Source organism: Acomys minous, assembly GCF_964271855.1.
Source record: "Acomys minous genome assembly, chromosome: 17".
Taxonomy (NCBI): Eukaryota; Metazoa; Chordata; class Mammalia; order Rodentia; family Muridae; genus Acomys; species Acomys minous.
The window spans coordinates 38,510,734-38,528,114 of record NC_140500.1 but is presented as its reverse complement, the minus strand read 5'-3'; the positions used below and the strand labels follow the sequence as shown (position 1 = coordinate 38,528,114).

The following is a 17,381-nucleotide window of genomic DNA, read 5'->3' as shown; positions in this document are numbered from 1 at the left end:
GGATACGTTTCCTAAGCTGGTTTTAATTGCTCCTAGAAACTGCTTAACATTGTAGATCAATCTCTAGATCTGCGATGACATTACCCAGGCAAATTAATTATTAATACTCTGATCACTAGCTTTGGACATTAATAGCTTTTATTGATCAGCACATCCTGTTTATCCAAATGCCCTAATCACCAATCATGTTATAAGAGTATCTGAACATATCCAATTATAGGCACAGCCCACTGCCAGCCACATCAGCAGCTCACAGGTCAAGGGTGCCTCCTGTCTTCACAACATATTAAGTCTGGCTCTATCGCAGATGTATCTCTTTAAGGCCACAAAGAAGAGGTGAGTTCTTCAATGATGGGAGCTCATTTTCTCTTGTCTTCCTGCCAGACATAAAGGCTTTTCAGTGGCCAGGTAGGGTAAATTAATCCTAAAAGCACTTTTTCACAGAAGCCTGTATTTGCTCATAGTGTGTCTGTCATACATGAGAACAGGATGAGAAGCCTCAGGTTACATTCAATTAAAAATAGTGAGGTCTCTACAATGCGCACATGTGTCACATTTATAATTCATATCCATATTCATATATATCTATGTATGTGTATTGAGGCTGCAGTAATCATTATCTGTGTTAACTTGTTGTGTAGTATAGTTTTCAAAGAGGTTTCACCTTGCTGAGGGTCTTCCAAGCCAGCAAATGTTCATCCTTCCATAATAAAAGTATATTTTACAGTTGATGAAGTTATAGCATGCTGTCTCCATTGGAGCATGAGCTACTAGAAGCTAGAGACAGGATCTTGTTTATTTGGACAGGTCCTTTGTATTGGGAAAGCAGACGGTACTCCATATGAGTATCATGCATGGCTGCCTGCCGGCCAGCAGTATGGAAGAGAATGAGGATGAGAGGAAGCCCTGAGCTCATGTAGCAATGTACCAGAGTGCAATTGATTTAAATATTTTATCATTAGATAGATTTATTTCAAAATAGCATCGTGTAAGTAAACATCTTAGTTAGGGTTTGTACTGCTGATATAAAATGCTAGGAACTTGGGCAGGTAGGGGGAGTTTTTATTTTAGTTTACAGTTCCAAATCATAGTTCATCATTGAAGAAAGTCAGAACAGGAACTCAAACAGGGCAGAAACGTGGGAGGCAAGAGATTATTGTTGAAGCCACAGTGAGTGCTACTTATTGGCTTGCTCCTCATTGCTTGCTCAACTGGCTTTATACACCCAAGGATGGCCTGCCCAGGGGTAGCACCATCCACAACAGGCTGAGCCTTTGTACATCAATCGCCAATGAAAACAATGCACCAGTGGCTTGCCATGAGCCGCTCTGGTCGGGACATTTTCGGTCTTGAGATTTCCTCATCTCAGATGAATGACATAAAACTAGCTGATACAGTAGATCAGCTACGTGCTAAATATTTTTGAGATTATGAAATTATTTTCTAGTATCTAGGCGTGGTGATGCATGTCTCTAATACCAGCACTTGGGAAGGCAAAGGCAGGTGGATCTCTGAGTTCAAGGCCAACTAGGCCTATAAAGCAAGTTCAGAACAACCAGGTTTTTTTTTTCTGAAATCTTGTCTCCAAAACAAATCATTTTCTGTTGATGCAAACACATACAGTCTTTTGCAAAGGCACTGTCTACAGTATTTGGTGGAAGAGATTTCAAACACAGGTAACTTTTAAAGATTTTTACACTCAGCCTCTGGAGATTCTGACTCAGTACATTTTACTGAAGGCCTTAGGAGCTGTAGTTATGGGAAACTGTAGTTATACGGAGCTGTAGTTGTGGAGAGCTGTAGTTACGGGGAGCTGTAGTTATGGGGAGCTGTAGTTATGGGAAACTATAGTTAGAAAATTCATTCCAAGACTATTGATTTTGTTCAATGGAAAAAAATCACTTACTATGCATTTGGAAATCCCTTACAGTTGATCATATGGTTTAGAGTGTCATACATATATGTACATAATGTACCCTGACTAGTCTTGTACCTCACCCCATCCTCTCTTATGCAGACCCCCCACACTATCACTCATACCATTCCCTTTCCAATGTTTATGATATCTGATTTGATATTTTGAGCCACTTACTTACTTAGAGTCAGTCATTTGTGTGAGCATTGGTTGAAGTATCTAGTGGCATCACCATTTGGGACAAAATCGAAAGCAGCGACTCTCTTCTTCCTCAATATGTCATCACCAACAATTCATCTCTTCATCCATCAATGCCTGAGTGTTGATGAGCCCATTCTTGTGTATCAGCAGCTTCTGTGAGTTCCTCGTTGCACCTCTGTGTCTTGCCTCGAAGATGACGTTTTACAGCTATCCTGTCTTCTTGCTCTCACATTCCTTCCCATCCCCTCTTTTACAATATACCCTGACCCTTAGGGAAATGCTATGAATGTTTTGTTTAAGGCCAAACATTCAGTCATCAAGTGTTCAGTCTCACTAAACATGCCCGATCTCATCTTAAAATATTTAAGCTAATTGCCAACCTTTAAAACTTGATCGGTTTTCAAAATGCAGTACAGTTTAGTTTAGTTTTGTTTTTTTTTTTTTTTCAAACTTGTAGGTACTCTATACATCTGAGGCTGAGCCTCACATATCCTTGCTCTGCTTGACCTGGGCATGGGCAAAATCTGCCCATTTCTGCCAGGAGCTACCAGGGCTGTACATAATGCCAGCAGTGCCCTACCTGCCTCACATACTTGGCTATGTAGCTGTTTAAAGTTTCACAAAATACAGACTCTGTCTTTACTATAGAAGTCTTGTCTAAGATTTCTGGCCAATAGGAAAACTATTATGATTGTTTAAGGCAGTTATCTCAAGATTAAGTGCAATTAAAAAAATCTCTATACTTTTTGTTTAATTTGGCTTTATTTTACAGTGTTACATAAAGCTATTTTCATGCAAGTACATAATACACTGTTCCTTCTCCCTGTTCCTCTCACATTGGATCCATTTGTCCTTCTAGGCAGTTTTGCTTCTATGTTTGTTCATGCCATCTGTACATATATGATTTTAAATCTCTGTGAAACCAGGATCCATGAATGAGAGAAAAGAAAAGATACACATCTTTCTGAGACTGAATTAATTTACTCAATATCATTATTATCAGTGATGTACATTTTCCTGTAAACAATATAACTTTCTCCTTTTTTAATTTTGGTTTTGGTTTCTCCATGTGAACTCAGTTGGCAGCAACTCACAATTGGTAAGATTTATTTCACTAGACACCAGAGTTGTGTACTTTGATTGTCTTTAGATTTTCCCCATTTTTCTGCAGTTTAATGAAATACCTAAGGCAGCTACTTATGTAAAATAAGATGTTTATTGTAGCTCATAGCATTAGAAAATTAATGTCCAAACATGTGATACAGACTCTGACAATAATCCTATGCTGGATGAAAGGAAAGAGTACACACAAAAGAGGTCACATGAGCAGGTAGGAACCAAGGGATGAGTGAGTCAGATCTTTCTGTTATAAATCACTCTTGCAAGGACTTATAGTTCCATTGAGAGCTTACCTTAATCCCTTTTGAAGACATCTCCTGTAATAGCATAATCAGGTCTCACTAAGTCCCACCTTCTTCAGGTCTCATGATCTTTTACTTTACAATACTTTGTTTCAAGCATCTTGTACATAGACCTTCCAAGAGTATATTCACAAAAATAATATCCACACTGTAAATTTTTAATTAAATATGGAACAATATGGGGAAATACATGAATGGGTGGAATAATTGCAGGTTCTCCACACAGTTCTATTCTGGAAATTCAGAGTTCACCTTAAGGTCTATGAAAGCTATCATTATTTATCTCATTCTATGGGTATTTCTGTATATTCCGTATTTGGGGTATTATTATTTTCTGGAAAATATAATAAGATATTATACAAAGGGACAAAGGATGTCTTTTCCTCTGCCTTCAAGTTAATTCCTACCTAATCTGGAGAGGTTCTTGTTTTATTACCAGGTATGTATAGAAGCATATCAGTGCCCAGTTCTTGACTAAGTCTTATGTGAAATAAAGGAATATGCAGTGGGCTGGGTATCTTAGTCTACATTTGTAATTCTGGCATTGAGGAGACTAAGTCGGGAGAGTTTGAAGTTTGGAGTCAGTGTGGGCTATATAGAGAGACCCAATCTCAAAATAAAATAGAAGTAGGAGGCTTATTTGTGTTCATATTCATAATTCAGTGTTCTTTCTTTCCCTTCAGTGATATTTTTCCACAAATGAATTTTATTCGTATTCAATTAAAGGCAGATATTCAGAGACCAGAAGGAGACATGGAGCCAAATCTCATTGTAATGTCTCTTCTTGTCCACAGATTAAAGGTTGCACAAAACTTAAAAGGAGCAGAAGCAGCAGTTCTATTCACTTGTTATTGGACTTGAAACTCCTTTGACCTCGGAAACTGAAGATGAGGTTGCCATGGGAACTGCTAGTGCTGCAATCATTCATGTTGTGCCTTGCAGGTAGAGTGTCATTTCAAAACTTTTTGATTTAAAAGTGCTACTGTATTTCACACTAATTCAAAAGTGGGTCTTTGCTTTAGAAGGCGATGGTAAAATCATAAGTGTGCAGGTTACTGGGGCCAGCATTTGCTGACAGTGGGGAACACACCTTCTTGCTACTCTTTCACTGGCTTTTTTCATGGTGCTCTGTCCAGACATCAGCAGTGATCTTTCATCTGCAGACCTTTCCCTTTATAGCTATTTAAGCCATTATTTAGTTTGAACATTTTTATTTTTGTTCATCCCAGAGCTCAGTTGCACGGAGGTATTAGGCAGTAAATCTGATAATATAGCCTGAAGAATTGGCTATTTGTTGTTAGTGGATGGGATTTTATCTGGGTAGTTCTTTCAATCCAGTCCATCTTATTATTCTCTGTTTTTCATTTCAACGCCCCAATAGCCTACTAAGACCCAGAAACCATAATACAGAAGGTTTTGCCATATACTCATAGTTAACCGCTAGAAAAGAGGATTTAAAAGTTCAAACATGCTGTTTATTGCTTTTTAAGTTTTCTGGGAGATTTGAGCCTAGCATTTGACATGTGTGATTCAAAAGCAATGCCTTGTGAGTCCACTTGGGCTGGAAATTGTTTCCTGGATTGGGTTAATACGTATCTTTCAGTCTTTATAAATGACTCTGGTTGACTTGATTTGTTGTTTATAGTATGAAATCCTAAAGAGATATTTGTGTGTGTATGTATGTGTATATATATACATATATATGTGTGTGTGTGTGTATATATATATATATATATATATATATATATATATATATATATATATAATTACACCATGAATCAAATAAGACTTTTGGATCTCCTGTCTTTTTAACTGATTCATCCATTTATATATTACTAGGTAGCTTGCAGTGAGCCAGCCCAGGACTGGAACCTGAGGCTATAATCCTGAGCAGAATATACACAGCTACCATGCTTCTGGGATACTATTGATTTTCAAATAGACTGTCTGTTAGATCAAAGGCAGCATCAGCACATATGGGTCCCTCACTTCATGACAGGCATCTGCTAAGTGTTTGCGTTTAACAACATTCCATTCTTGCTTTACACACCAGGAGGCAAGTATTTATAATGGTTCTTTTGTTGTTGTTGTTCCAATAGTGGATAATATTGCTGGTCAATCAAGAAGTGGAAAAAAATCACTCAAGTTCACAAATCTGGTACTTAGGACTTCTATGTCTACATCACAAACACTTAAGCAGACTGTAGTTTTGATAACCATGAGTTACATTCATTTAGTGTAATTGTTAATTTAGGCAGTTCATGATTGAAATTCACCTTTGAGGTTGTGTTTCATTCCTATTTTTAGATCATTAAACTATCAATTATTGATAAATTGTTTATGTTATTATTTTACTAGTATATTAGTTGTTTTAATTTGCTATATTTTATTTATAATTCTCTGATTACATTTCCTTTAAATTCCAATTTTAATATTCTTGCCTGAGTTGGATATACAACACACTCTCTCTTCTAACATTTATAAACGTTTTGAAATATCTTCTTAGAGATCATATTTCTCTCCCTTTTGTGTTCAGAGCTGAACTCTTCTACCATATCAACAGTGTAACACAAATTATGTACATCAGCTGGTCTTCTCTGATTCCTAACTCCCTAAAGACCTTGACTGAGGTCCTGAAACTTTTATTTATTATAATGATCCTGCACAGATATCCTTTACACTCTCTAGGAGTAAATAGATTTCTTGGTTTTACCAGCAACAATGCATTCACTTAATCCTGTGTTCTTGAAGGGATATTAGAAAATTAAAGGTTGCAAGCAAACAAAAAACAAAGCTATAAACCTTTTCAGTTGTGTTTGGAATGTGAGCAGTACCACCTCACCAATGCACACTATTGACTCAGTACATATTTGTATACAAACACTCAGTACTCTGTTTCCAGGAGCTTTATGTGAGCTGTTTTACATGGATTAATGTTTCCTTAACCATATGCTTCTTTCAGAGTAGGTAAAGCCAAGCTTTAATTGATGTTTTTGTTTTCTTACTTTTTGTCTTTATTTCATTAGTTTCCACAGTACTTGAAGCTCCCAACACTGAACAGATTTCTTTAACTGCTCATTTCCATCTTCCTGGGTATCATCCATATTTTTCTATATCTCTTTAGCTTTAAGTTTCAGAATGAGTTTGGCAAGGACAGTATGTATGCTTATGTTTACCATAATTAACTTTCAAATATCCCCTTTCCTGATCATTTTCTATTCCAAATATTTAACCAGGCTAACCATACTTAAAAGGAATCCTTTAAGATTTAGGGGCACTAAATGATGTTTTTTGGTTTGGTGTTTTTTATTTTATTTTGTCTTTTCATCAAGTACTAAGCTATTTGTATAGACTCATACATTGACTGTTTTCATAAGCTGATATCATATATATATATATATATATATATATATATACACATTTGTAGCAATCACCTAAAAATTGAATTACAAAGTAATTAACATTACTTTTGGGTCCCTAAAGCCACTCCAATCTGGAATGACAATGCTATACTTTTTTAAAGAGCAAGGAAACCTGTAGATTGGCAACATATAATCAGGTGACTATTAAAAATGAACTGTGGCACATTTACACTATGGAATACTACTTAGCTATTAAAAACAAGGAATTCCCGAAATTTGTGGACAAATGGATTGAACTAGAAATGATCATAATGAGTGAGTTAACCCAGAAGCAGAAATACTCAAATGGTATATACTCACTTATATCAGCATACTAGCCCAAGGGGCATATCCCATGAGAGCCTTCACTTATTAGGAAACTGGGACAAAGGGGAGGACATCCTATTGGGACTCTGGATGAGAGAAGCATGGGAGAATGGCAAAGTAGAAGAATCAAGAGGGTCCTAGAAACCTACAAGAAGAACATTATGATAGGCAGATTTGGGCCCAGGGGTCCCGCTCAAACTATGGCACCAGCCAAGGACAATACAGGCCGTAAACTTCAAACCCCTACCCAGATCTAGCCAATGGACAGGACATTCTCCACAGTTGAGTGGAGAGTGGGGTATGACTTTCACATGTACTCTGGTGCCTCATATTTGAGCACGACCCCTGGATGGGGAGACCTGGTGGCACTCAGAGAAAGGATAGCAGGCTACCAAGAAGAGATTTGATACCCTATGAGCATATAAAGGGGGAAGAAGTCCCCCTCAGGCACACTCATAGGGGAGGGGAGTAAGGGGAAAATGGGAGGGAGGGAGGAGTGGGAGGATACAAGGGATGGGATAGCCATTGAGATGTAATATGAATAAATTAATAAAAAATTCAAAAAAATGAACACAGGCTTGTATTTGATGTTTGTATTCCTGAACCCATATGTTTGACACCATGAAAATTTTCATGGAGTTTTAGTACCATAATATTAATGAATCAAATGAAAATATTTTCAAAAGATTCTAGATTTGTTCAAAGAAACACAAACTGGTCTGTATGCTTGTTGTAGTTTCTACCCTACTGTTTCCTAATTATTTTCTCCTTAACATTTGGTTGTCCTATCATTCAGAAATCATACAGATACCATTTACAATTAGACTTAAGGGCCTCCTTTTGTCAAGAATATACCTTTAATATGTCTAAGATTTGTTTTCTACTCCTTTTTAGATATGTCCTACAATGTTACATAATCAATGTAGTTTTATGACTGTAAATAAGTTAAAATATTATTGTTCCTTTATTCTCACATCTTCTACTTTCTAATTGATTTAAATTTTCTTTTGATCACTTATCAGTATCTACAGAATACTATTTCAGAGGTATATTGCTTAAAAGTCCATTATTAAATGGATTGGTGTAAGATTTCTGTCTTTTTAGTCCACTGCTATACAGCTAGCATCGAGTGGCCTAGTACATAGGGCTAGTATTGATTTAGTGAATGTCCCATATTGGCCAGTCACATAAAAGAGACAGAAGATGAGATGGAGATGGAGAAAGAGGAAGGGAGGGAGGGAAAGAAGGAGAGAGAGAGAGAGAGAGAGAGAGAGAGAGAGAGAGAGAGAGAGAGAGAGAGAACACCAAAGTACAGATCTCCAATTAAATGTTATAGTGTAGTTATTGGGATGCCATGGGGTACTCATATCATGTTAATTATAGGTTAACAAATGAGTTATCTATGAAGCTAACCCATACATGTATTTTAAAATTATTTCAAATTAGAAAAGAATGACTAAGATATTTAAATTGCTTGGTGTCCCTAGAGCTCTGTATCACCTGTTCTTGGTCCAACAGCCTCTTACCCGTTCTGACTTCGGCTACACCTCTGGTGGCATTTTTATATATATATCTCTGCCTCTGGCCATTCTCATACATCACAAACATGAGGAGCTGTGAAACACTAACCCTCTCCTCAGGGGCAGTCCTCAGCCAATGGAGCATGACAGTCCACAGATAAATGACTCAGTCTTCTGTTATTTGAAGAGTCAATTCTTAGGCAGTCTTTCTTGCAATGCCATAGGGATCCGCAACATGAAGAGCCCAGAGCCCCAAATGCCCAAAGTAGCAACTTTTGCCTCTTTGTTCTTTACTCCTGGATTTTAGAGTTGCCTCCAGATAGAGTAATTGTTTAGACAGTCTTCTCTCAGACTCTGCTTTTGAGAGACTGCAAACCAATAACATATATAAAGCAACCAATAGAAAACAGATACTTAGTGTAGTTTGTATCAGTAATTAGGAAGGACAGCAGGCAGAAAGAATAGCTTTAGCCAATGATGGAAAAGCTTATAGCATATGTTGCTCCACAAATGCCTAAGCATGCTTATATTTAAAGCATTTCATAAACATAAAACATCATAGAGTGAACCCTGTAAACATGGAGAGCCTATAACTGGATAGATACTTTCTTTCCACTGTTTACTAATTTTGCTGTTTACCAGATATTGGACAAGTCATTTTGCCACACATGGATTCATTTTACACCTTTGTGTAACAAAGGGCTAAAGCAAATGGTCTCTAAAGAGCCTGTTTCAACTCTAAAACTGTACAATGCTATCCATATTCATAGTTGGAGACACAAATATGTATTCTGATAGGGATAAAACTAAGTCTAGGATTTCAACTAATATGAAATTTTATACAGGTCATATGTTTTACAATGTGTTCCTAATTCTGTTCACATTGGCAGAGTTTGAAAGAAAGAATGAAATGTCTGGGCCATATGTTGATGTGCAGCAAGAGGCATGAAGACTTTAAAAGAAAACCCTCTGTGAAAATGTGTAAAAATGTAAACTTAGATCAGCTTGGTTTCATGGAAGCTAAATTTACTCTCCTATTTGCCATTTGCTAACTTCATGAGTTATCTCTTTTTGAGAAAGTTATTCTTCTGTAACTATCAGCATTTTATTGATTTGATCACACACACACACACACACACACACACACACACACACACACACAGAGAGATATCTATGCAACTGTTACAGCTGCATCTGAGGGTAAGTCCTAGAGAAAGGTCTTGGATAATTCATAGGAGAAATATTCTGAGATTGGTGAGTGCTCAGAAACTGGAGCAATGGGGAGTCCTTAGGAAAGTAGCGAACTTCAGGTATGCATCTCAAATTTGTGATAGTAAAATGTTAAGCAAAGGCCAACACCTGAAGTCAGAATACACAAGAAGAAGTCCCGAGTGAGTTTCTGAACGATTCTTTTGTTAATCCGCAAGTCTTGGTCCCTAAAATGGAAGTGGGTGGTTGTCTGTGGTTACAGGCCCCGAATGTAAAATAACTCCATTGAAGTTACCCATGTCTGTACATAGAATCTGATGGTCACCCATTTTGTCACTTTATCAAAGTGTCACAGCACAGCACAGAACCGCAACCCGTCTTCACACTTCATTCTTTCTTCATTATGCCTTCATTGTCTCGCTAGGAAGAGCTAGTGCATGGGAGTGATCTGTAGGCGTGATATCACCATGGAACAGCTGTAATATTTCAATCTCACAGGCTTTCCTGTTTTTCCAGAGACAAGACAGAAAAAGAAACAACAGGCGTATCAAGCAATCCTGGTTCTAGACAGACTCTATGGTAGTTTAGATTAGCGATAACCTCCTTAGTTCCAGTCATTTGATCTCAGGAGTCCTATTAGATTGCACTGGATTGGGAAGTTTAGAAGGTGTGGCCTTGCTGGAGGAAGTATGTCCCTCAGGTTGGGCTTTGAGAGTTAAAATCCTTGAGCCACATCTAACCCATTCTCTCTGATTTGTGCTTGTGGTTTAAGACGTGAATTCTCAGCTTCCTGCTACAGCCTCCACGCCTGCTGCTTGCTGCCGTGCCTCTGCACCATGGTTATGCTAGGCTCTTGGCCCTCTAGCTTATCAGCCCCAATAAACCTAGTTTTCTGTAGGTTTTCCTGGGCATGCTTTTTCATAGTAATTGATAATTAACTAACACAGATGACAAACCTACTGTTGCTTGTGGTCTCACAGAATATATTTAATTGAGATCAAAAGACAGCAGACTGGGTGGTAATTTAGTGACTTCAAACCGAGTCCTGCCATGATATCTTATTTGACTGTTTCCCTATGAAAGTAGGTTCACCATCATGTTGATGGAATCCTAAGCTTAAGATTCCTCTTTTCTCGGTGCTCTCTCATAATTATGGCCACGACATAAAGGCCGATTAGTACAAAGATTGAGCCCAGAAGAGAGATAATGATTATGTTAAAATGGAGAAGGGACTACTTCTGACATGGACTCTGATCCCTAGATGTTGATCACTTGCCCTGGGTCACAGAAGAAAAAGATACAGGCAGTCCAGATGAGATTTGATAGCCTAAAGTCATATGTTAGGACTGGAGGGCTCACCTTTCTCAAGACTAGGGGAAGGAGGAGAGGATATGAGGGAGGGTGGGTGGAATTGAGAGGCAACAAGCAAGGGAGGAGGCTGTAATCAGAATGTAAAGTGAACAAATTAAAATTTTTAAAAAGAGAAAACCATGACTCTAGTGATAAAGAATTCAGAGCATGAAATATGAAATATGCCCCTACACCAGAAAAAAAAAAGGAATAGGAAAAAAACTTTTTCAATGATGAGTTTTATATTTAAGTAATTTCACAACAGAGAAATATTAATCAGTAGTAAAGATGACATAATAGATAAACCTCAGTGCTTATTTATGTGATTATTTATGGCCATAGGCATCATAGGCAATGGATGTATAGCAGCATTCATATAAAAATTATTAGAACAATCTATTTAATACTTTTCCTAAAGCAAAGTCCTTAATGACTTCATTAGGTATGCCCAGCCAGGCTAGACATCTTAACTATAAATAAGAGAAGAGTTTGCAGAGAGTGTCTGTGATATATCATATGTGAAGAAGGGTGATAGAATGCTGAGGAGTAGAATGAATTAAAGATGGAAAAAAGACATGAGTAAAAATGCTAACCTTCTATGCTGCTAATGTCAGCTGACCAATGCTTCTTGTTGAAGTGTGAATCAATGATGCTGCTTCATTCAAGATGCAGAAAGTGAAATGGCATGGCATTGAGTTTCATGCCAAAATAACACCAACTAGAAATTTGGTAGAGCTTACAGATAAGAGTATTGACTGTGCCATTAGTAAATGTCTAATGCCTCTTAGCTATGCTATCATGGGATGCCATCCCTTAGGTCATAGGTTATTATTATTATTATTATTATTATCATCATCATCATCATCATCATCATCATCATCATCATCATCATCATTATTGGTGGTGGTGGTGGTGGTGGTATATTTTCTCATTAATATAGTGATCAAAACTACTGAATTTCCTCTGGTGTTTCTGAAGACCAGACTCACGGTTATGTACTTTGTCTCTAGTCATTTGATTTTATTATAGTGCTGGTGTGAGTTTTGTATTCATTGCTTCTTGCTGCTAGTGCTGAACCAAGTAGCTTGGTTCTAAATTAAACAGTTCTTATCATATAAATGATGATGATGATGTTGATGATGATGACAGTGATGGTGATCATCATGAGTGTGGTAGTACTACTGGTGGTGATGATATGATGAACCTAGTGACTCTAGTTATAAGTTTCTTGGAAGACAGATTTCTGGTCCTTCTTTAGAAGTTGAAGGGGTTTTTTTGTTCTGCTTTGTTTTGTTTTTTAGAAGTTGAAGTTTGTGTACCAAAATTTATAGCACTTCTGTTTGTCCAAATGTTTGCAATGTGACCTCTTTATACAATGGCAATATGGCAACTATATATGAATACTAAATATTTAAGGAATGTTAATGCATGTCAGTGAGTGTGTATATGTGTGTATATGTGTGTATGTGTGTGCGTGTGTGTGTGTGTGTATGTAAGTGTATATGTATGGAGTACTTAGAACAGGGACTGCCTTCATAGAGACAGCACATATCTGTTGCTTCTTTGGACATCCTCTTATAATTACGAATGGCAACTGTGTCAGAAGCAGCAGAACATCAGTTGGCATCAAATGTTTTCACATAGGTGCAGAGTCAGGGTCACCATCTTACCACCTCGCCATTTGGGACAAGTACCCATTAGTGAAGTAGGGTTGGCACTATCTAAGAGCTGGGATAATCTCTATGATTGAGCCCCCAAAATTAATTAGGTTTCAAGAGCATGGGAATTCTATCAAAATGGTTGGAAGTCTAAAATGATGGAATATTTTCATACTGAAGTGTACATTAAGTCTCAATATTGCTTACTCTTTCTGATATCCCCTTCTTTAGTGTCTCTAACCCACCAGTGGGTCTAGTACCGTCCTATATATCAAGTGTATGATGGAGTAGAGAAAACAGTGTTTCTTAATTCTAAATGGAAATAGAAATATGCTGTAGAATACTTAGATGTATCCCTTGAGCATACAAATAAAGTACAATTGAACATCATTTTAGCAAATGATAATACATATTATTAGGTATAAATTCTGTAATTTGGGAGATAAAATAAGTTTTCACTGTTTGCAAAACCCCTAGTGGATTGCCAGATTGTTCCGTGTTTCCTCAGAGTAATCAAGCATACTTTTCCTTAAGGAAGATGACATTATTTTGCTTTGAAAATAATTGACTCTGAGGGAGAGGGCTCACCTCCTCAGATACAAATTAAGCCTTAGTTTATATGTTTTCACTTCCAAAAGCAGTTTGAAAAGAGTCATAAAAGAAACACTCTCTGAAGTCTTTAAGTTGGGCTTGAGATTCGCAAGCACCTGAAAGGTGGCCAGTACAAACTGATCCCCTAGTATGTATACTAGCTCCTCAGGACCGCCATAAGGAATCGCCACCCACTGTGGAGCCTGAAACACCACAAGATTTACTGTTCCCTGCTTCTTGGGGTTGGAAGTCTGAACTCAAGATGCCTACATGTTAGATTTTCCTGGGTTATAGAAACAAATATCTATTTATCCCAGGGAGCGCACCACCAGCAGCCCCCAGAAATTATTCCATCCAAGTCTAGCTAATAGAGACAATAGGTTAGAGAAATCACTTACAGGCATATGGCCAGCTTAAATGCCTAAAGGTAGCTGATTCTCTGGAAAGTCTACTGCAGCATGGGCGACAGCTCACAGAAGCTTCATTTTTGCTGTTCTCTGTACAAAGGCTCCTCTATCTCACAAATTACTTCTTTTGTAAGCATGTGCATGGAGAGCTGTGATTGGTACTAGTCTTTGCTTGCTGGTCTTCTAAGTTTCCTAAGCTTCTTGACTCCATCCCACTAGGATGGAATGTTTCCATTTGCATGAAATTGCTAAATACCAGTCACATGGCCACATCCATTCTGAGAATAGCAGATTCTGTCCTCCCATTCCTGGTGTCTGTCTGTGACAGTGATCCTAACTTAGTGGTTTAGGTATGCAATACAAGAAGTATCTGGCCCTACTTAAACATCTCTCTCTCCTCCATACACTGTCTGTTTAGCATGTTGAATGCAGAACAATTCATTAGTAGTTTTTATATAATCATGTATTTGATTTGATTTTTTGGTTTATGTAAAATAATGATTACCGTCCCTCGTTTTCTTTGTTTTTTTTAATATGAATGATCTTTTTTTTTATTAATTTATTCTTGTTACACCTCAATGGTTATCCCATCCCTTGTGTCCTCCCCTTCTTCCCTCCCTCCCATTTTCCCCTTATTCCCCTCCCCTATGACTGTTCCTGAAGGGGATTACCTCCCCCTGTATCTGCTCATAGGGTATCTGGTGCCTCACATTTGACCATATCCCCTGGAGGGAGAGACCTGGTGGCACTCAGAGGAAGGACAGCAGGTTCTTTGTGTTTTTGAGACAGATTTTCTCTATGTAGCTTTGGCTGTCCTGGACTCACTTTGTAGACCATGCTAGCCTCAAACTCACAAAGCTCCACCAGCCTTTGCCTCCCTGAGTGCTGGGATTACAGGCATGCACCACCAGGGCCAGCTTTTTCTTTTCCATTAATGTGGGAACTTAGAAAACTTACAACTACAGACTTGCTTTGTCTTGAATTTCTATTGAGCAGCATGGGCTTTGAAGATAAAGACTTTGAGAAAGCAATTATGTATCTGGAAAGATGGCTCCATGGTTAAGAGCACTTACTGCTTGTCCTTCCAGAGTTCATGAATTTGGTTCCCAGCAGACATGTCAAACAACTCATAATTGCCTGTAATTTCAGCTGCAGCTAATATGACACTCACTCCTGGCTTCTATAGAAGAAACATATATGTTAAAATAATAGAGGGTTAACTAAAAGTATATCTGTGTGTACGTGTGTGTATGTGTGTGTGTGTGTGTGTGTGTGTGTGTGTGTGTGTGTGCATGTGGAGAGGTGGAGAGAGAGAGAGAGAGAGAGAGAGAGAGAGAGAGAGAGAGAGAGAGAGAGAGAGAAATGAAGATGAGATGTTTTTAATCACAGTTCCATGAGACACCTCACTGAAGTAAAGAATGCCTGTAATATGTTCAGCAAAAAGAGTAAAGCAGTGAAACTTGGAATTTTTAAAAGTTCTTTCCATAGACATGTGAATAGCACTGAGAAAATTTTAATCAGTACTCAATGTTAAGAGAAGTAAGAACCATAAAGGAGAAACATGCAGATATTTATTATTTTGTAAAAGAATACACAATATTCAGTAGGCTCCTATGATTAGATATTTATCACTAAAAAGTAAAAGAAATAGCAGGATATATGTAACCGCATGAATGAACCCTGAAAACCTTTTTCTAAGTGAATAAAGTTAAACCCAAAGGTTAAACATTATAGTACTCCATTTATTTGAACACTAGACACATCAATCAAAAGAGAAAATAAGTTTGTGCTTATCCAGAATAGAATGGGGGCAGGATTAAGAGACTGAAACTCTCTATTGTTCTCATGTTAGGACCAAGAGAACAATCAAGGATTAGATAATAGTTAGGGTTGAGTAACCCCATGACTCAACTGTGTCTTTCAAAAGACTTAATTGAATCTTGTCTGTATTATCAATTTGTCTTTGAAATGTATCTGATCTCATGATATTTTTTCCTGATGCTCTTTCTGCATGAAATTGCCTTCCCTTTGTGTATTCTGTTGTGGATGGAGGAAATCTCAGAGGGCCCCACCACTAGATAAAGAGCTAAAGACAACTAATGACAGTTGAGAGATGGAAAATCAATTGTACCCAGGGATGGGCACTTTATTGGGTTATCCATTATCAAGTCATCAGTCCTAAAAACTTATTTATATATATTATAGATATAGATATAAACATAGCTATAGATATAGATATATGTGTGTATGTATATGAGCAACACTAACTGGGCCCAGCAGACTATATTTATACTTTCATATGTATACATACATGTAACAACAATAATTAAAAAAATAGTATAAATAATATATGAAAGTAGAAGGAGGGCTTGGTCGTATAAGAAGGGGAAAGTAGAAGAGGGGAAGAGACTATGATATTATGGAACTACAGATGATTAAGTTCTATCATGCACATGTAAGAAATACCATAATTAAATGTATTATTTATGCAAATAATAAATGCTAATGAAATGAAGATGTTTAATAAGTGGGTAACAATCCTCTTAAAAATCTATATTGAATCAATGACACTAAATATGAATTTTAATTTTGCCCACTAGAGAGCTATAATAGTCTGGTGAGTCAGTCACTTTTCCATGATTCCAATGGAAAAATAACCGTAAATAGAGGGAGTTTTTCCTTTCCCTCCATTTATAAAATTACCCTCACATTTCCTCCCTGGGAAAGTCTCCCTGCTCTTTCTCAGGGAGGAAGTCCATATGGCGCAGATGAGAAAACAGTATCAGAGATACATTTACTCTCATCCTTGACTCTTGTTTGAAAAGTCATTCTTGCATGTAGAATGAAAATGAATACAGTATTTCTTTATTCCATTAACATTGAAATAAGTGTTCTGTAGCTAGAGAAATTACTAAGTGGTTAAAAGCATTTGTTACTCCTGCAAAGGATCAATTCAGTTTTCAGCACTCATGGGGTAGCTCATCAGACAAACACATACTGCACATATATACATGCAGGCGAAACACACACATACAATGCAATATATTAATTTACAAGTAAAAATAAATAATGTTCTGAGTAATATACCCTAATTTCAACCACTTTGTTCCCACATTTATGACACAGAATAATGAACACAACTAAAAGCACTGCTCTTGGAGTGGAATGAAATGTCAAACAAGTTAAAGTAAGCGCGAAACGTGGAAAAAAACTTTACACTCTGTGTCTAAGTCATTTTGAAGATCTGGCCAATGGTTGACATAGCAACCTCGAAGTGATGATTCAGCATTAGAGGTTCACACATGGTCAAAGTTTTGTGATCATATAGTCCTGCTGTCGCAATAAGAAGATGAAAACTCTGCAGAACAGATAATTTTTACC

At 37.3% G+C, this 17,381-nt stretch overlaps 1 protein-coding gene across 10 annotated transcripts in view; it reads left to right on the top strand.

The window, feature by feature from the left end:
* The window catches only part of LOC311588645 (contactin-4), a 980,815-nt gene that overhangs the window by 475,878 nt on the left and 487,556 nt on the right, over nt 1-17,381 (top strand). For all 10 annotated transcript variants that reach the window (XM_084766525.1, XM_084766531.1, XM_084766522.1 and 7 more), the window contains one exon: nt 4,332-4,479. In XM_084766525.1, the coding sequence (XP_084622651.1) occupies nt 4,425-4,479 (55 nt within the window). In that variant the 5' untranslated portion in view covers nt 4,332-4,424. The remainder of the gene's footprint in view (nt 1-4,331; nt 4,480-17,381) is intronic.